Raw genomic sequence first — 23,822 nt, forward strand, 5'->3', positions numbered from 1 at the left:
TGTGAGGGAGAAAGTGAGACATCAAATGACTAAGGGAGAAAAATGCACATCTGCATCTTAATTCAGTTTTGTATTGAAGGAGAATAGTTGTGTGTGTGTTTGTGAGACGGCAGTAAGACACAGTCGGTTTGTTGAGCAGCACAAAAGCATCTTTCTGAGACACATTCCTACGGGCGATTATGCAGACAGCATTGCTCACATTTTCTACATGTTAACTCTCCATGCTTCATTCACAGAATGATAATGTTCTGATGCATGTTCATTTCTGTAATTCAATATGGTGAACCTTAACAAGAACTATCCTTATACTGGGTATTACCAAATGTACTAAATATAAGTATTTGTTATGTATTTGAATTCAAGTTCTTTTCTCTCTTCTAATACAAAGAAAGTGTTTTATTTTAGCCTCTGAGGAATATGTGCTACACAGGAAATGTGCGCAGTGAAACTGTTCGCTCATTGTAATATGAAAGCAAAATGCTGCAAAATAAGGTATCAGTTATTTTCTTTATTTTCTTTGTCCTTGAATCAGTCAATGATCTCCCAGTATTTTTTAGACACTATTAGATAGAAGTCACTAGCATTCAAAATGCTCCAGTTGTAAGACACCGGTAAAAACACCAAGGCCAAACTCAACATTAAAAAAAGAGATTTGATAAATGAAGCATGTAAATATGTGCTAAAAGCAAAGACACAAAAAAGACAAAGAATACATGTTTTGTAAACTTAATAATAAATAAGGAGTTTAAAATAAAATAAATCAATGCTGAAGACACAGAACAAGATTAGTTTATGATTCATGTCGCTCAAAATTATTCAGGTCACGAAGGTGATTTCAAATTTTGGCGCATGCTCTGAAAAGCCCGGTGGCTTTGTGACATGTGATCCCGTGGTGTGTTTATCATAGCCAACTGCTTCAGAAATTACCATCTTGTGTGTGTATGTGTGTGTGTGTGTGTGTGTGTGTGTATGTGTGTGTGTGTGTGTGTGTGTGTGTGTGTGTGTGAGACTTGCATACCAAAGGAAAGTGAGTCAGTGTCAGTGTGATGAACAGTTGCTAAGCAGTTGTGGTTGCTAGGAGGTGGAGGGGGGAGGGAAGACAGGTTGGCATTAAGTGATGAAATCTGAGGGTTTACCTCTGTGTGTGTGTGTGTGTGTGTGTGTGTGCGCGCCAAACGTATATTGGTGGGATGTACAAGGTTGTAATATTGATACTGCAGTGTTGGGACAAAGATGCAATTGTACCTCATAGAAGCTGCCTTGTTGGAGGTGATTTCAAGTCCAGTTCACAATCAAACACAACCATAAAAAAGGCTAAATCGAAGTAAATCTAAATTCATGATCAAAGCAACGACAGATGACAGGATCATTAAGACAAAGAGTTTTGATGATTAATCTTTTTGAAGTAAAATAAATGACTCATTCAAACAGACCACGGAAACGCAGCCAAGAAACGACTGATTTAACAATAGAGGAATGAGTCATTTATTTTTTACTTCTGTGGCAGATTTATCAAGCAAAGCTGCAGAGTATCTGTCAGAGGAACACGCAGACTGAAAGCAGCGCACTCCTCGGCTTTCCCCAGGACGATTACTGTATTAAACACAGCGGGGGGAAACCTCACAGTGCTGGCTTCCCTCTGTGTGTCTCCATATTTTAGCTGGTTTTTTTTTTTTTTTTAGACAGGCACCAGGCCTTCAGCTACAGTTTTTAGTTCACGTATGTTGTTATTTTTTTTCTCTAACTTATCAGCAGGTGCATCACTAAGCGTACTGTGCATCCTTAGCTGGTTTTGCTCCTGTCAGATCTGGTCGGATCCAGTCGGGTGAAGGAGATGGTGGGGGTGTTGGCGGGCCGAGACACAGGCAGCCATTTGTACTCCAGGTCCTGTGATGGAGGATCCAAACACCAGTCGTAGTGCTTTAACAGATACATACACGCTTCCTGGTGGTAGGAAAGAAAAAACATTGTTTTCTGAACATGTAACTTTTTGCAACACTCTCTCTGCATGACAGACTTTGTTTAGAGTTAAAAGGTTGTTTGTCAGTGATTACGTCATAATATGCTAAATCTAAATGTTCTTCTAAAGTGCACTTGGCAGAGTGGGATGCTGAATAAGAGTCCAACTTGTTAAGCTACAGCCAGATTTGAAAATAGAAATGCAACGCAACACCTTTTTAGCTACCCTGTCAAAATGGAACATTAAGTCCATGTAGTGTGTGCAGAAAAGACTGAAATAATAAACAGTTCATAACTGTGCTCCTGCACATGGAGAAGAGCTCAGTAACAGCTGAGCACAATTCTAATATTTCTAAATGTCATCAGATAATATCACAAGCTTAGGTCTGTTTATCTTTAAGGCGTGCCTGTTTCAATTTTATTTTACACACTAAATGCACCCAGAGCAACATGGCTTGTGATATCATATCCAGCATTCTCCATTGGCTGACACTCTCGCCACAGATCCGACCAATCAAATCAACTAGTAACAGCTACTTGCCCCGCCCCCCCTCCACTTTCTGAATGGAGATTTTCCTGATAGAGGGGGAGGGGCAGGATGAATGAACACTATGTAGGAAGGGAGCAAAAAAGAGAGGGAATGGAGGAAGGATGATGATGATGGTGGGGGTGGGAGGAAGGAAAAAAAGGGGAAGCATGAAGCAAGGAGGCGATGAGTCACATCTCTGACCTAGATCCCTGTGGTCTACTTTTTACTCTGGTCACTCCCTCATGTGAGTGTGTGCATGTGTTTGGTGGTATAAGTGGCCAGTCTGCTAAGAGCAAATCAGACATCAGAGGTCAGGTTACAACAAAAGAAGAGTGTCAGCCTATGCATTATTGTGAACTACTGTAAATCTGATTTAAGTGATGGCAAGGGTGCGACATTCAGTCGTCGGTGCTTCTTTACAAGGGCGCAACTATCGCAACTGACCCAGTGCTTCTTCACTGAGGGACAGGGAAACATGCACTAGCAGAGGATCAGAGTTGACCTCATTGCTATGGATGACATCATGTTTCTGAAATAATACAGACCACAGTGATTAGAAGACAGGTGACCAGCTGCGTCAGTGAAAGTGAAATTAAAAATTAATCCTGACTGCGGATGACCTCATCACAAAGGCTCAGGGAAACCTGGTGCTGACAGACTCTTTTCTTTGCCCATGCCACATATTTATAGACGTAACCTCATAATCTAATTGGATCTATTATTAGTATTTTTTTTTTTTCAAATTTGAATTATTCATAGTAGATTTTCATGTTTGCATGTTGAAAATGTTCTTAAATTTCCATCGTGAACATTTGTCTTATTTTGCACATTTCATCCTTCTTATTTTTTTTAACACTAAAGAGTCTTCTTTTAATTTTTTTTACATTTGACATATTTTGATTTAATTATTTGTTTTACCTGACTCGTTTCTGCCCCTTGACTTTGCAATACTTATTTTTCTCTTATTTTGTTTCTTTTGCATAAAAGTGTGTGAAAAGAAACTAGACTAGAAACTAGTTTGCCGTATACAATCCCCCTGTGTGATGACATTTGCTGTTTTATTTGTTGTTTATGTATTTATTTACACTCAAACTTGGTGTGGTGTCACAATATATTTAATACTGTTTGGCTTCTGTTATTTTTTGTCATGCAGCTTTGAAAAGCCACTTATCACCAATCTGCCTGCTGAAATATGTTTCTTTTTGTAATGGCATTTAACCTAAAAAAATGTGTTTTATTATGTGTTTGTTGGGTGCTGATAAAGAGATAATATTAAGCAGGTCTATGTCATGTATCTTGATGACAACCTGACTGATTTTTTCTTCTAAATAATGAATTCATGGATGCCTAGAGATTTATATAACAGTGGTCAGTGAAGGTTAATGAATTAAACCCTTAAAGTCTCTGTAAAGAAAAATCAGATATTGGTCTCTAAACACCCTAACTGTATATTTAAGAAGAAATGTAACAGTATACATGTGAAAAGACTCAGAACTAAATTTGACTGAATTATGGCTTTTGACCATTAGGATGTTTCACATCACTTTAAGGCCACTTTTTCAAGAAAATGATCCACTTAAAATGGAACTGTTTCTCGTTTGTGTTTTCAAAAAGGTTTGGTTTGCAGCATTATCAGACTATATTGCATGACGATGACTTTTCATCCATATCTACTGTACAGCTGTGGGAGAGTTGTTCAGATCACAGTAACCAGCTTTTGTCTACTGCATGGCTCATTGAACGGCAGTAGACCTGCAGTCGTTGGCTATTAGCACAGACACAAATGAAATCCACCTTATTCTCTGCTACCAGTCTGTTTGAAAAGTCAGTGCACTTTTAGGTCCCTTTGGTTTTTGGAGGCTGGTTATCTCTGGGGTAGTCCTCTCTCTTGTAGAAATTCCCCTATTCCTCTTAATAACCAATTTTACATGATTAATACATTTTGCGATGTCTATAGCCATCGCCATGACATTGATAATCACTGGCTTTGACTTAGGTACATGAAGAGGGGCTCTAATGTTCCTGTAGTGCCATTCAAGTGGGCGTGATTTTGGCACATTCAAAGGACACACCCGCAGTATCCCAGACTGCTTAATTGTTGGTGTTTTTTAAACTTAATTTTGTAAACAGTACTTAGCAATTTTTTTCATCTCTGGAATTTAGTGTTACGGTTAATAACAGTCTTTTCAGCTGTAACAAATATATATTTTCTATTTTTCTACAGGAACTTCAAAGTAAGAATAAACTTTCCAATGTGTGATTGCAGAGGGAAGTTGATTACACCATTTGAAGAGCAATAGAATAAAACCAATTTTTCTGTCTCCATGACACTGGTTATGTTTAGTAATCTGGTTCTAAACACTGAGGTAGGATTGTCCTGCTGAACAATGAGGAGAGCAGATCGTTCAACCACTTTGGACATTTCACCTGAGCTCTATTCAATCAGGCATTAACAATGACTCATGGGAGTCTGTGTGTGTGTGTGTGTGTGTGTGTGTGTGATTAGATTAAGTCATCTCTCTGTTCCATTTTGGTTACTTTGCTGAAACACCCGCATACATATTATGTTTCCGTGCCTGTGCAGCTTTTTCCGTCCAGATCATACAGATCTTTAAGTGTAACCACCAGCGTAGGTGAAATAACGCACTTCCAGAGTTGGTTAACAGTCTGACTCAACGGATGTGAACTGCTGAGATAAGCCTCTCATTGGCTGACAAGTGCAATCTGCTTCTGCTTCCTTCCCCCTGCTCTCTCTGGCCATGTTTATTGGGAAACAGCAACGATAAGCAGCTGACGCGGCAATGAATGAAGTCATGAAACCACTGGTTCAAAAAACTATGGTACACTAGGGTAACACAACATACTGCTACTTAAAAGAACTGGCAGCTTTCATTAGCCAGCTGGAAGAAGTTAGCCCCCACCCCCAGCACATTCCTTGTGTACCTGGATGCTAGTATATCACACATATTTGATTTTAGGGAAGTTAAAGGAAACATAGCCAAACTCTAACCCCCCAACATGTGATTTAATTCAGTAGATGTTTTACGTATTGGTCATTCAGGAGGGTTGTCTTTTAGAAATAAAAATAAGCGGGGATCCTTACAAGCCAGTTGCATAAGTCTCCTTTGAAATCCACTAGCTCACAGTGTTTGTTTTGAAGTTGGTGCTACCCCCTAACTCTCCTGTGTCAAGGCTCACAAGGCACATACTGTACACACACACACACACACACACACACACACAGCTGTTCTTGGAGGGAACGTCCTCACATGGGAAATACATCTATCCCCTTCCTGTGGTAACACCTGTAACATCACCTGCCTTGTTCTGGGCTCCCAAGGGTCATGTTTGCACGTGTGAGTGTTTGTCTGCTTGTCTCTGGAGTATATAGGAAAAGGTGGCTATGGTGAGAGGTGCCGTGGGGACTGACAGGTGGTTCAAACAGAACAGTCTGTACCTGGCCTCTCTATGTGATCTCTTACTCTATTAAACACACACAAACGCACAGCCAAGCATTTCATCATACCGACAAGCGCTGCTTACTGAGTGGCTGGGTGATGGTTCACAGCCTCTTATGCTCCCTCTCTAGATATAAGGCTGCAAAATCTTCAAATCTTCCTTATTTTGTTATTGATTTATAAGTCATATAAAGTTAATCCATATTAATAGTAATACCTTGAAGGTCCTAATTGTGATTAAGGGCTTTCCAAGAAGCCTATCCTCCTTAATCATCATCTCATTCTTGAATGGCTGTGTTTTCAGTATTGTAGCTACAGTGTGCAGTCTCGAAGTCAGATGTCTTTTTGTGGGGTAAAAGCTTTAAGACAAGACCTCATCCAATGTGGATTTTATCATAGAATTACTGATTAAAGATTAGATTACTTATGACATATATGTGTGATTACATTACAAGGTTGAAGAGCAGTCCTGTAAATATTTTATTTGGGGTTTTGCAAAACCTAACTAGCTTCCTACTTCTCACACTTGTATATAGCTTGTGTTATTCTTAATCAGTGCTGTTGGATCCTCGTCTCCCCCCTGAAGGAGATTTAACACATTGGTTGATTGGTAGTACATTTTTCAGCAGCCTTTTTGCTGAGTCCAGTAGACCCCCTCCTAACCCTGTGACACAGACACTGAAATGAAAAATGCAAAGCGGAGGCTGGAGAACCACACATTTCTCAGCATTATAAACCCTCCTTTGTGTCTGTTTCTGTCAAAAAAAAAAAAAAAACACCTTCAGTTATCCTTTTCCTCCTTTGCTCAAAAATGTCACAATCTTACAGACAAGAAGAGCAATGGCACTAATGAGGTTGTGGCACATGTGTTTGTGCATGGCAGTGAAATGAGCAAAGAAAGGGAGTCACCTTTAGGAAGACATCGGTAAGTTTAGTTCCAATGCAGCCTCTTGGCCCGTTACCGAAGGAACACAGCAAGTGCTCTTGACCTGCATTCCTGCACAGACAAAGAGTATCATGGTTACACACAAATACACACAAACACAAAATATTTGCAAAGAAATCAGATATGCTGATATCAGTATTCGAAAAGAGAAAAGGGAAACACTTGTTCATACATACATGCATACATTTGTTTACAACCCATAACCCGACGCTTTTCACTTTAGGTTGCACTGGCACAATTTAAGAACACCACTTACACAACAACAATGTACGTTGCACAACAAGGTAGGTAGTATATACCACAGATCTTAAATGATAATGTATAATATCATTATGCAACCTTTAAATTCTACTCCACTGTTTTTACTTTTATTATACTTTGAGAGTTGTTTTTAATGTTTTATTCTAAATGTATTTTATATATAAACATGTGTCGATATGCTTTGCTGGAAAGGTACAAAATCCCATTTCAATATGTGTGTAACTTCATATTTAACCAATGAATGTGAACAAATCAGAGTGCTAAAGCCAGTGTTGTTCTTCAGGACTGATTTACATCCCATTCAACGTCCACTTCTCAGCAGAATAATGACCACTTCATGCCTCTGTTTGTGCTCCTCAAAAAACAAAAACTGTCAAAGAAGTCACTGTTATTCACAGAATGGTCATCAGATGTGACATCCTAATGATGAAATGATGGGCAGACGTCTCTCAACCAAGGACAGGATCCAAATGATGGTTCATATTTCCGATCAGAATGATGCAGATGTGAGCGGCTCAAATCTGGCACTGTGGGGAGCGTTGATGTATCTGACACAAAAAAAAAAAAGCAAACAACTCGTGCAAAATGATTTTTTTTATAACTATTCCTTGCTTGTTGCTCAGGAACCTGGCATGAAATAAAAAACTTGTCTTTTGACTCTGGGTAGCATGAATGACAATGACCACAACACAAGTGGGACTGGATTTAGTATCAAAAATTGATTCAAGATTGAATTAATTGTCACTTCCATAAATGATTCGAAGCTAACATGGGGGCGAAATGCCGTTACTTAAATAAAGCTAGACGGTTAAAAACACGACAAAAAGAAAAACACAAACCTGTTACAGTAAGAAGCAGTAATGCGTGCCAGCAGAGTCAAATGTGAAGTGATGTGTCTTTTGGACTTTCTGCCACATGTGTAATACGTTTTTAATGTAATGCCTCCAAAAATATATTTTAAATAAAGAGCTGCCGGTTTTCAGCAGCCTACTCGTGCGGGCCATCTTTCCCCTCTCACCACTAATGTATCCTGTGTTCCTGAAACCTGAGCTCTGATTAAAGGCAAACAGGAAGCATTAGCTGTGTGTGTAGTCTGAGTCCAGTGTGTTAGAGGCTTTGTGTGTGTGTGTGTGTGTGTGTGTGTAGGACTTAAAGAAGGGAGAATGTAACTTGTTCTTTGCAGCTTCTATCTAATGGTTTAATGTTCTATTAGGCCCGTCCTGTAACACTTAAATGTGTAGTGTGTCACACTGCACTCTGAGACACAGAGAAGTAAAATCTTACATAGTCCAGTCCAGTATAAAGTTTGATTAGATATGTTGAAGAGATGGCAAAAAAACAGAAATAAAATCTACTGCTTAAGTTTTCCTTGTGTTTCCACCTTCATTCTTCTATAATGAAGATGAAGGCAGATAGTCCATGACCGAAACAATTAATATGTATATATATATGTATATATATATGTATTAATTCATTGTTTATTTATTTATTTAATAATAATTTTCATGAATGGGCTTTTTTTTTAAAGGGAACAAACTGAAAAAGTTCAACTTTCTAAAAATATCACAGTGATTCTGTCGGAACAATCGAGCAACAACTACTGTATGTTTAGATCTAAGCAGCACATTTGTTTTACTTAAACTTGAAGTACGGATAGTTCATCAAATTTCAGTATTTTTCCTGCTAAAAAATGCTCAAAACAAGTTTTGTGGGAAGGATTAATGACATTCTCCTGAATGGTTAGAGCAAAAACTGAACACAAGTCAAATTAGGTGATTGATTTTTAACTTCTTGTTTATTTTTGATAATTATATTCCTGTTTCTTGAGCTGTTGTGACAAAAAAATGTCCCCCATGGGGGATCAATAAAGTGTATCTTTATCTTTATTCAGTGTGATTGTAAGGCTCACTAATATGTATATGGTTCAATTAATGTATGTGGGTTTTGAAGAATTCTAATACTGAATATCTGTAAAAAAAAAAAAAAAAAAAAATTATTCAAATCTTTTGGATTTAAAGAAAACGTATTCTCAGATATATCTGGAACTAACAACTCAGCCCACTGCAGTAGCTCAGATTTGTATCTGTGTTTGGTAGCATTTCCGATTCATTCATCTACAGCCGGAGCCTGGGGAGGGGGGCAATGCTATTAGCTTCCAACTGGAAAAACAAACACACATAAACAGTCACATTGATGATACAGAATAGAACACACACACACACACACACACACACACACACACACACACACACACACACACACACACACACACGATGTGTTGAAACTGTAGTTATCGTAGGTGGGCTTGTTATGTAACAGCACTGCAGTCATTACTTTAAAGAGCCAGGTGGCACAGAGAGGAGCTAGGCAGCTATCAACGCTGACAGGGAAATAATCTCCAGGTAGACTGACAGATGGAGGAGCAGAGAGAAGCAGGTAGGAAGAAAAGAAAAACAGACCGGAAGATAAGTGGACTGATACAGCAAACACACAAACAAACAAACAAACAATCAGAAAGATGCCTAATTTATTCCTCCAGAGGGAAACTCACTCATTTCAGCAGCAGTTAAGACTAATATCTAGCATTCACAAATATAGAACCAGTGAATCTTCTACAACTACTACTTAAGGAGACATGAACCTCAAACTAAAAAGTTTCATTTATTAAATTCAGTAGGTATTTTTGTAATTATTCATCTTTGGTGCAGATAATGATTAAATGCAGCAAAGTGATGTAAATGGGATAAAACCAGAGAAAGATTCCGTCACCATGTCCAATCATCAATGTCATTATGTTGTAGATCATTCTTATAAATAAGAATAAGCATTTAGATCACTTTGTGTTTTTTTTTCTTCAAAATGTATTTCTTAAAGGTTTCATTGTGGAAGTTTCAGCAAATTATAGTTTCCTCCATGATCATCTCTTTTTTTTTTTTTATGCGTTTTTTGATACATTTTATATCATATTATTTTCTCAAGAAAAAATACATCATGACTCATTCTTAACCCCATCCCGCAGATCAGGAAGCACACACACACACACACACACACACACACACACACACACACACACACACACACACACACACACACACACACACACACACACACACACACACACACACACACACACACACTCACACACAAAGCGCATAGGGAATCCCCATTGGTAAAAAAATGGGTATGAGGTACCCAGTTACCATGGCAACAGCTACCTTTCTATCAATTTCATTACATTTTTTAAATGACATCCATCAGTAGGTTAACATTGTTTTGGGTCAAAGCAGATCATCATCTTTAATCGCTTAAAGAGTCATTTATACATTTTCTTTGTAAATACACCATATAAATAAAATCCAGAACATCTTTTGTCCTTTTTGCTTCGTAGGGGAAATTGTACAACATGTTATCTTTAGTTAATTTATGGTTGACCGAATCTATTCCCTAAAAGAGAGAAGAAAAAAAAAAATCTATTTTCATTCCTTGCAGAAAAATCTATCCTACATCTTAACTATACCAAGACACTGAAATGTATTTATAAATACTGTCAAGGTCTTTTTTTTGACCTTGAAAATGTGTTTTCTCTCTCTTCACCAAATCTCACGTGATTATCATGATCATGATCAAGGTAGCCACAAAAAAAAAAGATTAAAAAGGAAATAATCCTGACTGTGAAATTGCCTTAACTGATGTGGCTGTGTGCTTTATGTGCATCTGTTGATTTGATTAATCTCCATTGAAAGGGTTTATTTTAATGAGGAATTATTTTTAACCGCTTGAATAAAAAGAGAACATGTTATTTTAGAGGATTCACACTTTTTTTGTTCAGACACGTGTGAAGGATAGGATCTTCTCTGACTCATTTTCGGTATCCCATCCCTTTACCTCAGGGCTTTTTTCTCCCCCACCCTGCACACACACACACACACACACACAAGTACACACACACACACACACACACACACACACAGGGAATCCCTATTGGTAAAGACAGTGTCAGGTGACTGGTTTCCATAGCAGCAGCTTCCAACATACATACATTCATTTTTTTCCCTCTATCTGCTGTGTCGTCTGAATGATCAAGCATGAATGAGAATAAACACGTGAATGGAGGAAGTGCATGAATAGAAAAGCGGTTGATGGAAAGAGTGAATTAGGTGAGAGTCAGATCAGGTTTCTCTATCAGTAGGCTACATGAAGCTAGAGAGCGAGAGACACTAAGGAAGGCATTCTTCAACTGTTTCTTTGTGCATCTTGATTTTGCTTCAAAATCCAGATTGTTGTCTGTTATTCTTTATTTATTTTTATTTATTATTTATTTATTTATCAGGCATTGTACGATTATACCACAGCCGCCGACCACACTCCAAACCAGAAGCTTTGACCAACAATGACACAATTTTGTATTCAAAACCAAACAGAAAAAAATATATTCCACTCTTCTTCTACTTCTTCAAATAAGAGAGAGAAACCAAATCACATGAGTTGAGGTTTCTGCAATGATTTTGACTTGCTGTGTCTCAAAACTGATTTAAAAACAAAAACCATGCAAACTGAAACCAATGATAAATCAACCTTTTTGAAACCCACGATTTAATTTTTGTTAGCATAGCGCTAGAAAGTCTATGTTTTATCTTTGAAGACTATAGTGGCATATTTCTTTTTGGATTTTTTTCCACCTTTATTTATGACATTAGCTTAAGAGATGCAGAAAATGTGGGGAAGGAAAATTTTGGGTAAACATGCATTAAAGGCCAGAGGTCCAGAGTTAAACCTGCAGCTGATGAGTCGAGCACTGTAGCCTCTGTATATGGGGGGGGGGGGGGGGGTGTCTTTAACTGAGACACTCAGTTAAACCAGCACTAAAAGACGAAGAAATCAAAGATTCTCACCGTCCACTCCATCTCTCTGGAAGGAAGCTGTCTGGCTCATGGAAGACGTCAGGGTCTCGGTGGACAGAGTGGCTGACATAGACGACCCCGTGATTCTTTGGGACCAGAAACCCTGCGAGGGTGGCATCCTACACACAGAAAGTGAAGGACATGGCACATTAGGAGCTTATTTTATATCACGTGACATATACGTACCTTTACCTGTACAGTACCGTCGAAAGTGCTAACCATGATCATTTTTGTGACGGCATTCTTCACTTTTCCTGAAACTCTCCAACCACTCTGCGCTTTCCATTTATTGATTGCTATCCGACATATATGATTGGGGGCTGAACGACACCAGTATGAAATATCAGTGACCCTGCATGGTTTAAGTTAAAACATCTTGTAGTTTCTTCTTACTAAATTAACATCAACGCTTGGGAAAACAGGCTGTAGCAGTGTCACCAAGACTATTTCTTCACCCTGTGGAATGAATGCAGCTTTCACCGGGGTCTTAGTTGTTACCTCTGATTTTCAAACGTCATTCAAATGGCAAGTCCTGCTTTGAATATACAAGCAGTTTCATCATAGACAGCCATGATATAAAACGAGATGGTAAGACAGCATTGATGCAAATTCAACAACATGCTATTAGCTCCCCTTTGAGCCAAAGGGAATGAGTGACCTCTTTAACCCAAATGTTTGCCTCAAAGTAAAATTGCATTTCCATTCCCAACCAAATTTCCGGAGCTGGTATTAAGCTCTGTTGAAAGGAGCCACCTTGGGGCAAAAAAAGACCACATTCTTGATTGTTGCCCTTTAAATTCATCTTTTCACCCCGTCCATTAGTAGCTGCACTAATGGACTGCAACAGAACATGATCACTGTTTCTCTTTCCTCTTCCCCCTTAGTCATTTTTCTCTCTCTGCTGGAGTGGAAAATCTTTTACAAATCTCCTCTTTCTTTCTCGCTCTGTTCTCACAGACAGATGCCCTCGCTGAGTTCACTCTCTCTCACTCTTGCGCTCCACCTCTCCACACAAAAACACACTCAAACGGTTCCATATCTTAGTTCCACCTGGATGGAGCTTCGCCTTTTTTTCCACCTGATTGTGAATACTAATACCGTCTATCTTTATTATGCACCGCCCTGCACACACGAACATCTCATTAACTTGTTTCTCTACAGATCCAGGACTTCCCCTTGGCTCTTCTTTTTATTAGCTGTTTTTTTATGGTCTTACAAAAGATTTGCAAGTGGGAAGAGCAACTTTCACTCTTCTTGGCTGTGTTCTTGCTTATTTATTCAATTTCAAAACATTAGGACTATATCAGGGTTGGAGTCATTTTCAATGATGTGCCTGTTTGAATCTCAGTTCTGGGCTTCATATTGCTTGTTATCTCATTTTGGCCATGCTGTTTGTATGGAACATGTACATCCCTGTTTACACCATCATTACACAAAACCAGGTTTCTGATCATCTGTTGTAGATGTGTCTTTATATCTCACAACCTCAGTCAATGTGTTCTATGCCAAAATAGAAACCTGCATAGGTGTTTACATGCACAGTATCCTGATTTCTATTTGACTACTCTGAGGAGAATGTTCACACTGCTGGTTATGCTGCTCGGGAACAACTCAGGGTTCAGTATGTTGCCCATTGAGCCACGGCCTCCCACAGATTTCTGAAAACAGTGTACAGTGTCCTGATGGGGAAGTAAATTTGTATTTAATGTTAAGATACATTGTAACATCTGTCTTTAAAATACTATTTTATAAGACTTCAGAGTACATCTGTGTTGTTCTGTTTGTTTTAATATTGTCACAGTCAGAATGCGTCATTGACATTTCAAAGTGGCCAATACATCACTTATTAACTTTAAGCAGTCTGCAAAGAAGCTGCCTTGTACGTAAGCTTCAGGACTTTTAAGTACAAATGATCAGATCAAATCCTTTTTTTCTGTCATTGTATCCTACTTTGTATTTATGCCTTCAAAAGAAATACACGGCACCTTATCAGAGAGTTCTTCTCTAAAATTGTCTAAAACCCACATCTCACCAACCCGTGTCCCACTGAGGCCAGCACTCAGTGTGAACTGTTGCACTTCCTAGAAGTGACAAATGACTTTCCACTCGGCCTCAGTGTCACCAGCACACATCACTCCCCACACTGACTGACCCGTCCCCCCCGCCCGTCCCCTTCACTCACATCCTTCCGGAGGGGAAGCGGAGCCAATCAATCACAGAGATGGATCAATGCCTCTGATTGGGCTGTTGCATAAGGCTGTTTGATGAGGCCTCAATGGTCAACGACAGTCGGTGAGCGGGACGAGGCGGAGCAACTGTAAGCTAGCAGCCAATCCAGAGACGGTGCATCGAGAAAAGAGGGATTTCTATTGGCTGACTGTGCTGATGTCAAAGCAGAAAGCAATAATTTTTAATGAATGAAAATCAATGTTATAACAAATACAGTCGGCTTACCGAACAGAAGATGCTGTAATGGATACAGACAGAGGTCATAGTCACACAAAACTTCATAGATAACACGTCACTACTAGTTAACAAAGTAGGCCAAAATGATGGCTGCATGGGACAGTTTGAAAAGGTCAAAATGCTCCAGCAACACCAGTATGAAGATCAACTTTATTAACAAATTAGGCCGATGCGTTTCGGCTTGTGGCATTCATCAGGGTCATCAACATGGAACAGTTTACAGTTAACACAGGTTTACTGTCATTGTAATAGTGTAATGACGATTGACAGCTCATGTTGACATTAAAAAACACATGCTGCTCCAATAATGACAGTCAGAGCTCTGTGAAAGCTGGCACGCAATGTAGCAATCAATGTGATGGTGCTATAAAGTCACTGCAGTTTTTTGTGCCTCACTTATGATCACACTGATAAATGTATTCAATCCTAAAGGTCTCTGAAGAAAAGAGCTTGTTTCAGCCACCTGTCACCAGCAGCTGAAAACTTTAGACAAACTGACAAGTCTCAAGGTGACCTTCAACGAAGGCTCGACATTTTCAGATTGACTACACTGGGATTTAGTGCAGGGTTTATATTGTATTCAGTATGGTGCTCGTGTTTCTTGTCCAACACACAGGATTCTTTGTACTAACTAGGCAACGGGCACAACAAAACATGACATCAGGAGCGGAAGATACTTTCTGTTAAAGTAATATGTCGCCATCTAGAGGACAGAAGTGCAACACAACAGACAATAAAATACAGGCGTGTCATTTTCTGAAGGCAACAGGAATATAAAAAATACATTCAAGGACAATAATAACTATCACAAATCTTTACAAGGGGACAGAAAATGTGAGAAATGCCAAACAGAGGATGTTACCAAAAGGTTTCCAAAGAGGAAATTAACTATCCCTAAAATGAACAATTTAGTTGCAAGCCTGTGTTCATTAAAAAACTGTATTAAACATTTAAGTAAAAAATATGCATACAGATAGCAAGTAGCTAATTCCACTTTTGCACAGATTGTTTTTTTATATTCTGATCAACGGTTACTACCATGTGCTTAAAATGGTTAGCATACCGGCTTAAATTAAACTCCTCAAAGTGACACTCAATCTCTCAAATTCTGAGCACAGGATGAGAAATGTTGGACACCACTAATGATGACAGGAAAAATCCATATGATGCAGAGAAGTCGTCAGGTGAACAGTCTTACCTGAGCAGCCAGTCTGCGTCCACCAATGAAAGGAGGCCAAAGTCTCTGAACCTCCAGCAGCACTCTGTGCAGGAAATCAGGCTCTTCCAGGGCTTGCTGGCGCATCTTCACATGAACATTGGGAAATACAGTTGTATATTTCAAATGAAGTAGAACATGCTTTGCAAAGAAACTCATCACACGTATTTGTTTCTACAGAGGCCTAATTGTACTCAGTAAAAAAATACTCATATTAGCTTTCTTTTAACATCAAGTACTGGATTACCAGCTTCAAGCTAAGGTTTATGCATTGGTGTAAGAGTGCAGTGAGTACCAGCAGCTGAAAAATGTAGATAAACTGACAAGTCTCAAGGTGACCTTCAACCAAGGCTGGACATTTGAAGATAATCAATGTGGTAGTGATTGTCTGGTTGGTATGTTTAAACTAAGTCTATGTACTATTTAATCAATTCATTCAAGAGCCAATTTAAGATCACACACAATTATCAATCTATCTGATTTTATTTTCTGCACCTTGAAGAAATGTGTTTAGATTGTTCTACCTGTTCGTTTCCACTGAGTGCCAGTGTAAAGGATGTGAGCAGCGAGGCCAGAGCTTTGGGGATCAGAGCTGAGATGAACAGCAGGAGATGCTGGGAGGCGGAGCTGGAGTCAGGCAGCGGCAAAGAAGCAAGAGAGCCCACAAAACTGTAGAGAAGTGCGCAAGGCAGAGAGGAGACATCACGGCTCAGATTAAGATGTCGCTTTCAACAGCTCACGACATATCCATAGACTCATCATAATAAACCAATAATCCCATAACCAGAGATCACCAGCCTCTACTGACCTCTGATTTATGGCACGCAGGAAAGTGCTGCATGCATACGATCACTTAAAGAGCGTGATCCAGCCCAGTTGTCAGATTGTAATGTCGCTTTTATCAAGTTTAAAAATAAAGGCATTTCAAAACCTCTGAACTCACCCAGAGGTTTATTAGAAGAGAAAGTATCCGTCATCTAGTCAATGTGCCAAATGTCTATTAAGCGATTTTCAATTTGTGTATCAAAAAAGAGCTGAATGCTCAAATGGCAGAGCTTGACAGTGCTTATGTGGACAGGTCAAATTTGAAAAAGACAAAATGAGTTATTGGCGAGCAGCCTTTGTGTTTTCTTTAATCATCAAGACAAATGGTTTATGCCATGATCCTGACTATTGAAGATCCCTACACTAAAAAATAAAGGTAGTTTATGGAGACACATTTGCAATTTTGAAATACTTCCAGAACCTCACGAACACGTTGTGTGATAACTTCTAAACTTATATGACTAAACTTCTAGGCATCATGGTGTTATATATTATAATATGTTAAGTTCTAATCATTAATTTGTACCTTCTGAATATATTGTACTTTTGGAGTGGTTTCTACATCATCAAGAAAGTTGTTTCCCTTAATGAGTGTTAGATTCTACATGTGGCCTGAAAGTCAACTTGAGCCAGGATGTGTGTATGTGTTAGTGTGTGTGCAAAGCCTTACCCATGTTTGTCATTTTCCAGTTTGTCTTTGATGATGTCCATCAGTTTGTCTCTAGCATCAAGAGCGGTGGAGAAACCTGACGACCACAGAGGAACCTTCACGTTCACCGGAGCAGAGATCAGCCCTGCAGGTGGAGAGAGGAGGAGGAGGAGGAGGAGGCGTTCACCGAACATGCAAAGAAGGAACAACACAAAAAGAAAATAGCTTTCGAACTCCAGTAAAATGGGGAAGCGGGAGATTTTGCAATGCGGTTCGACTTCCTCAATGCGCCTCAAAGAGAGAGAAAGATTCCTTCAATTCATTGACATGAACCCCTTTTTAAAGCATTTTATTTTTTTACTTACAATCACAGACAGTTGGCAGCTAAGGAAGTTCAGAAGTCAGTAGAAATGATCATGATTTGTGTCTCCTTACCATGCCAGTGTTGGGTGCAGAGTTGCGCGATTTCCTGGTAGACTTCAGGCTGCTCTTCTGCTCGAACGTTCAAGAAAAGGCCCAACGCCAACTCTGTCCCCAGACGCTTAAAGGCAGAGTACGCACACACTGGCTCGCCACTACACACATACACACACACACACACACACATAATGAAATCCGTAAACAATTGCATAATTACATTTGAATATATAATTCATATTAAACTATATATAACTGTGGGTACAAAGGAGCTGAAAACTTGAAACACACATTTTTACTAAAAGCGGAAATCGAATCCAAAAATAAAAAGCATTAAAAAAAAGTAGCCTTGATGGAGATGGTCATCATTTCTCCTGCATTGTTGCCTCTTTACAAATCTGTTTTGTGGCTGCTGTGTGAGTTTTTTCTTTTTGTATACACACACATTTAGATGAACCCTACTCTCCATCTTTTTTTTTTTTTTGTCCCTGCTGTAAGAGTTTATTAAAATGTCTTTCATGTTCAAGTTTCATAGCCTGCACTGCAGAATACCTATACAAAAAAAACATTTGCTTAAAAAATACACTTTGAGTGCTTTATATGAATTGTTACCTGTTAGAAAGATCCTTCAGACAGCGGTCACTTACACTGCAGAGAGAAAGAGGAAGGAGAAACACAAAAAAACGCACACGTACTGTAAGTCCTGAACAAGATGACATTTTAAAAAAAACGATGCAGTCAGAGCATTTTGTAATACTAACATTAGGGTCGATATCTTTCTTATATAGATCTGTAGAGATAGATAGATAGTTTTAGATATACACGTTTTTTGCGTTGATCCCTTAAATGCATTTATCAAGCTTGTGGAAAAGATATACACTTTAACAAAGACAAAATGGTCCCTCAGCTGGAAAGTATCTGCGCATGCAGGTGCGTCACCGCTTGACAACCTGGACGGTGATAATGCTCGTAATAATCGATGTAGAACACTATGCTGGTGACAGCCAAGAAAGACTGCTAGGATTAAATGCTATTTGACTGGTGAATAAATCTAGTAATATTGGCACATATCTGCGATAAAATTAGCCAATACCAATAGTCACTGGATTTGCTTATAATGGCCGATATTACTGGCTGGCCGATTAATCGGTCGGGCTCTAATTAACATTTACAACATTCATTTGATGTTCAATTATTTGGACAGACAGACAGGTTATCAGTTTTTGCTAAAATAATATTCAATATATCAGACGTACATTTTGCTTTGTCATGACCAAAGATCCCTCCAGAGATGCTGTTTTCAATTGGATTTATTTTCTGTTACAAAGTATCAATTAATGAATAAACTCTTTACATTTCAAAAACTTTACATTTGTGTCACCATCATGATCATCAAGCGGGACCAAAACACACAGCTAGAGAAAGATAAGACACAGCTCGTGTGACTCTCCAGGTTACAAATACACAACGATGATTTTAATAACATTCGTTTACCTACCTATCGATGTAATCAGTGGAGGAGTCCAAACAGCTCCCAGTGAACAGGCTTGTGAGAGACAGACGGAGTAGACATGCCTCCTCCCCTAAAACAAACAGCTTACTCAGACTATTCATTGTTCATACTCGTGGAATCATAGTTAAGCAAAGCTTGTTAGTCAGCATCTTAACTTAATAAGTGTAGGGTTTGATTTATTTAAATCTTCTGTGTATGTGTGTGTGTGTATGCGCTTATATATATTATCTTGAACATAATGTGGTATTAGTTTCTTTGTCCATTGCACATAAAAGTAACTGTGCAAAGGACAGCAGTATTGAAATGATTTGTGTTCCTTGAACTAGCAGAAACTAGAGACGGTTGTATCTCTTTACACCTTTGGCTGCCTCTGCCCATTTTTCCTTTTTCTGGCTCGAACATAACCGTATTCGTCCTTCTGGTCTGGTTGGATAGTTTTACGAAACCACATCTACTGTATCAGTTGCAATGAGGACTCATGCGAGGATGGCCTGAAATGTCGTGTGATGATGGCAGAGAACAGCTCAACTGTGTGTGCCATTACAGAACTTCAGTCTCAAAGGAAATTAGAATACTTTGGTAATGTTAGCTGCCAGGTTCTGGCAACTAATGTTACTGCAGTGTTTTGATGAGGTTAAAACACAACACATCGTATGAGCATCTTCTTTTCAACTTAAATTCATCCCTAAGTTGTTCTTTGTCAATACAAATAGAATAAAAGAACAAGGATACCTCTATATAGTTTTCTAATTACTATTATTAATCATTTGGTAGGATGTCTGTTTTTTATGAATGTATCTCAAAACGTTAAACTTTACCTAAAAACCGACAAATCATGTGACCCCATTAAATGTGACCGCAAGAATGAATTGCATTCATATTTGGGTACTTTTCAAAAGTGCTTGAGCCACAGCCTTATATGTTTGTCCCTGAGTAGTTCATGCACATCAAAGGGGGATTTAGCAAAGCAAGTGTTAAAGAGATAATTTAACAATAACCCTGATATAAAGGTTTTTTTCTCTTCCCCCAGTTCTTATGACATTCCCTCGCAGATCATAATGAGCATGGTTAACTTTCTTTGGCTCATAATGAAGACAGGGATTAAAGTTGTTGTACCACTTTCACTTTAAATAAAAGTCCAGATTACAAAATGATGCAATGCAGAAGCTCACAAGTTCTGGGAAAGAACAAAGGTCAATACAGCTTGCACCAAACAAATACTGTATGTTTGTCACAGATGAATCCACCAATTATTTATCTAACTCGTCTTTTTTGGCCAATAAATGTTCCAAAAATTGTGAAAAGAGTCTAAAACCGAACACTGAGCTATTGAAGAAGAATCAGAGTCTCAGGAATGGATCATGGACTTGGGCTTGTATATCACTTTTCTAGTCTTCTGACTACTCAAAACACTTTTACAATGCAGGTCACACCTACCCAATCACAACCATTCACACACTGATGGCTGACGCTGCTGTGTAAAGTGTCCACCAGTATGAACTAATTCCATTCATAGAGCAACTTTTGGTTAAGGGTCTTGTGGCTGCAGGAGCTGTGGCTCAGTTGGTAGAGCCGGACCGTTTCTTAACCGGAAGGTCAGGGGTTCGATCCCCTGCTCCTGCAGCTATATGTCTGATGTGGGCAAGACACTTAATCCAAGCTGCTCCCACTGATTCGGCGGACGCGTATTGTGAATTGGATTAGTTGTTGCTCCAATGCTTTCAAAGCTGAATATCTACAATCTATTTGTGAAGCTTTGGTTTGTATTATTTGTGGTGTTATTGTGCGTGTGTGTGTGTGTGTTTACCATTCGTGGTGACAATAGTGTCACCATACATGTTGGTCATCAAGTCCGTTGGATCCTTCAGAAACAAGTTTGACTTCTCTGAAACACAAGATGTTTAATAAGCACACATATGAATACACTCGTATGTGCGTTCAAACAAACAAAGCACTAAAGCAGCGTGAGGGGAAAGACACTGAGGATGATCTCCTTTCAGTGAGTGTAGCAGCAGTGTACAGTTTCAAGGTGACAAAATTCCATAATATAGTAATGCTTATAAGTTCCCATTAATATGTTTGACATAAATTGATTTTTTTTTCATCTCATTCACAGTTACTACTACAAATAAAAGGATGAATAAAACACTGATGAATTTGGCATAATTTGTTGACTGAAAAGAAAGGGAACAAAACACGTTTATAACATTTTTCATCATGACGTCATGGTGAGCTGATGTTTAGGTTTTCAATGTTATCTGAAATTTCCAATATTCCAACAACTTTAAATATTTTACATTTTTAGGTTCGCAGTCAAGACTCAGGACAATAATAAAAGTATCCTAAGGTTGTTATATTTTAAAAGTGTTAATACACGAGCAAACTAGTGTAACAAACTATTAACGACTAATAATAATTAAAAAAAAACATCTTACAACCCTCCTCCTCCTCTTTGCAGCAACATCACGAGTCTCTCCCATGACAGATCACACTAATCCCAGGGATGATTTTACTCTATGCAGAGGAACATTTCTTTTTTGTTCCCTTCTGACTCATTGTCTTGAGGCAGAGGGGAAAAGGTCAATTTAAATTTAGACTTTTCATAGAGACATTTCCTTTTAAAAGTCTATATCTCTGTAGTGATACACCTTGTAATATCATCAAGTTTCAATAAGTAGCCTCAACCTTAAAGGAGGCTTAACAATGAATATTTCACCCCAATAATATATTAATGACCTTGTGTGACTTTTTTTTGTAGTTTGAAACATATTCCTTCAGCTTCATATTAAGATTATGGTGCATTCACGTACATAAAACACAGCCTACCACACAACAGCTCTCTCATCCCTTGCACTGAGCAGATGAAGGCGGTCGGTCTGTTCAGCAGGCGGCACTGAAACACTCTGCTGTGGTGTTTCTCGATCCTCTGCCGGCAGAAGCTCACCGGGTCCCGGTAAAACTCCAGCGACTTGTCCCCGAGCACCGACACACCTGCATTTCCTGGTAGTTTCGACATTCAGGGCCGACGTGGAATACGGAGTTCTTCTTTTTTTTTTTTTTAGGTTAAAGGTTGAATTACTTTTGCTCACACAACAGTGACTTTAAACTTTATTTAGACTCGATCCTGGTTCCGCGTAAATCCTGTTATCATCGTCTGTTAATCATTCTAATCCGAGCGATCTGTGTATCAAATTGCTGCTATCTCATTGTTGGCAGTGGCACTGTTTTCTCTGAGGTGACTGAAACTATCCAGCTGCACCGGCGAGTGAAGCGTTCAGGTGCGATCCGTAATTCAGGACCTCCTGTTACTAATGCGGTCGTTACCGGTTGGTTAACACCTGCATTCCCTGCGGCCCCCTCGAGCAAGTCTAACGATAAACCTGCAGCAAATAAAGCGAAGTTTTAGTATTTTCTTCCCATTTTTCATTTTATTAAATGTCACTTTGTTGTTCTCAACCTTTCTTTTCAGTTCTTTTAAATACATTTAAGATACATTAAGATGGAGAAGTTGAATTGATGAGTGTTAAAAACATTTTAAGGTTCTTTGTAGGTTACTCAAAGATTATGAGGTGATCTAAATTAGATTTACTGAAATTTAATGTATTATTTTTAATATATTTTTCATTTATTTAAAAGTCTAGATTCAGATTGTGTCATATTGGGGTGAGTTTGTTTGGTGTCATGGGCTGTCCGGTTATTTGATTAAAGGCAGGGTTGGTAATTTTCTCCTTGTAGACTTTTTAGGTTTTGGTTGAAATTGTCTTTAGGTCCTGACAGAAATTAATAACTTGTGTGCTCTGAAAAAGGAACAAAGAAAATCAGTCATGTGTAGCAGTTGTAAGCATGTAAAAACCAATGTCTGCCACGAGGTACCCATTTGAAGAGCCAATCGTGCCTCGCTGTCTCCCTGTTAGTACTCTACCCCTTGCATGCACTAGCCCATCCTCAAGAGTGTCACAGGTGACTTTACTTACCGCTGAGACAGACGCTAATGCATGTAAGTGAGGGGGCGTGGCTTTTGAGGGTGCACAGAGGGGAAGGGGGTGTAGCAAAGCACTGAGGGAATGCTACTTTTAAAATCATGCTAGTTTAAGATAACTGCCAACCCTGCCTTTAATTTTCATCAAGCCACCAGAATCACATATGGGTTTTCAAAGCAATAGTCTGTATTTTTTCATTTGTGAAAGAAATGATAGATCTGATATTGATATGCCCTGATATTCTTCCCATGGGTGTTATGAATGATTGTTTTCTGAAAGGTTTTCAAGGTGAAAGAATCTGAAATAATTCCAAGCCTTCTATGTCTTTGGGTTTTTGTAAAATTGAAAATAGGATTCAAGGTTTTTCATGAGTGCACTCCAGTAAAATTTGGTGGCCATAGAGTCAAGAGTGTTAAACCAGGGTGGTGTTGGACTGGGGTCATTGAAAAGGGATTGCACACCTTCTCTTGTTCCAGCGGGTGAAAATAAGGGTGAATAGGTCTGAGTCGTCCGACAGCTTGGTGGAAATTGGACATAAGGTTGAAGACTTCAGTGAGAGATGTTGTTGGTTTTGTTAAATATAAAAGTATATCATCTGCGTATAAACGGTTTTATTGTGGAGGTTTTTTCCTGTTATAATAGTGTTTCGACATAAATGATGTGAGAGGTTTCATGATAACAGCAAGAAGTAAAGGAGAGAGT

At 38.8% G+C, this 23,822-nt stretch overlaps 1 protein-coding gene across 2 annotated transcripts; it reads right to left on the reverse strand.

Moving 5' to 3' along the window:
* Positions 1 to 488: 488 nt before the first annotated feature.
* LOC132992587 (putative cytochrome P450 120) lies at positions 489 to 22,388 on the reverse strand. 2 transcript variants are annotated; one of them, XM_061062014.1, is made up of 11 exons: positions 21,967 to 22,388; positions 20,948 to 21,025; positions 19,126 to 19,210; positions 18,240 to 18,275; positions 17,646 to 17,785; positions 17,232 to 17,355; positions 16,261 to 16,405; positions 15,719 to 15,823; positions 12,046 to 12,173; positions 6,856 to 6,943; positions 489 to 1,944 (listed from the first exon to the last, which is right to left on the reverse strand). In XM_061062014.1, the coding sequence occupies exons 1-11, from the start codon at positions 22,154 to 22,156 to the stop codon at positions 1,783 to 1,785; spliced, it is 1,281 nt and encodes a 426-aa protein (XP_060917997.1). In that variant the 5' UTR covers positions 22,157 to 22,388; the 3' UTR covers positions 489 to 1,782. The 2 variants fall into 2 exon arrangements, with proteins under 2 accessions (XP_060917997.1, XP_060917998.1); XM_061062015.1 differs by having other exon boundaries at positions 21,951 to 22,084.
* Positions 22,389 to 23,822: the final 1,434 nt, after the last annotated feature.

This window comes from Labrus mixtus, chromosome 17 (genome assembly GCF_963584025.1).
Source record: "Labrus mixtus chromosome 17, fLabMix1.1, whole genome shotgun sequence".
NCBI classification, from domain to species: Eukaryota; Metazoa; Chordata; class Actinopteri; order Labriformes; family Labridae; genus Labrus; species Labrus mixtus.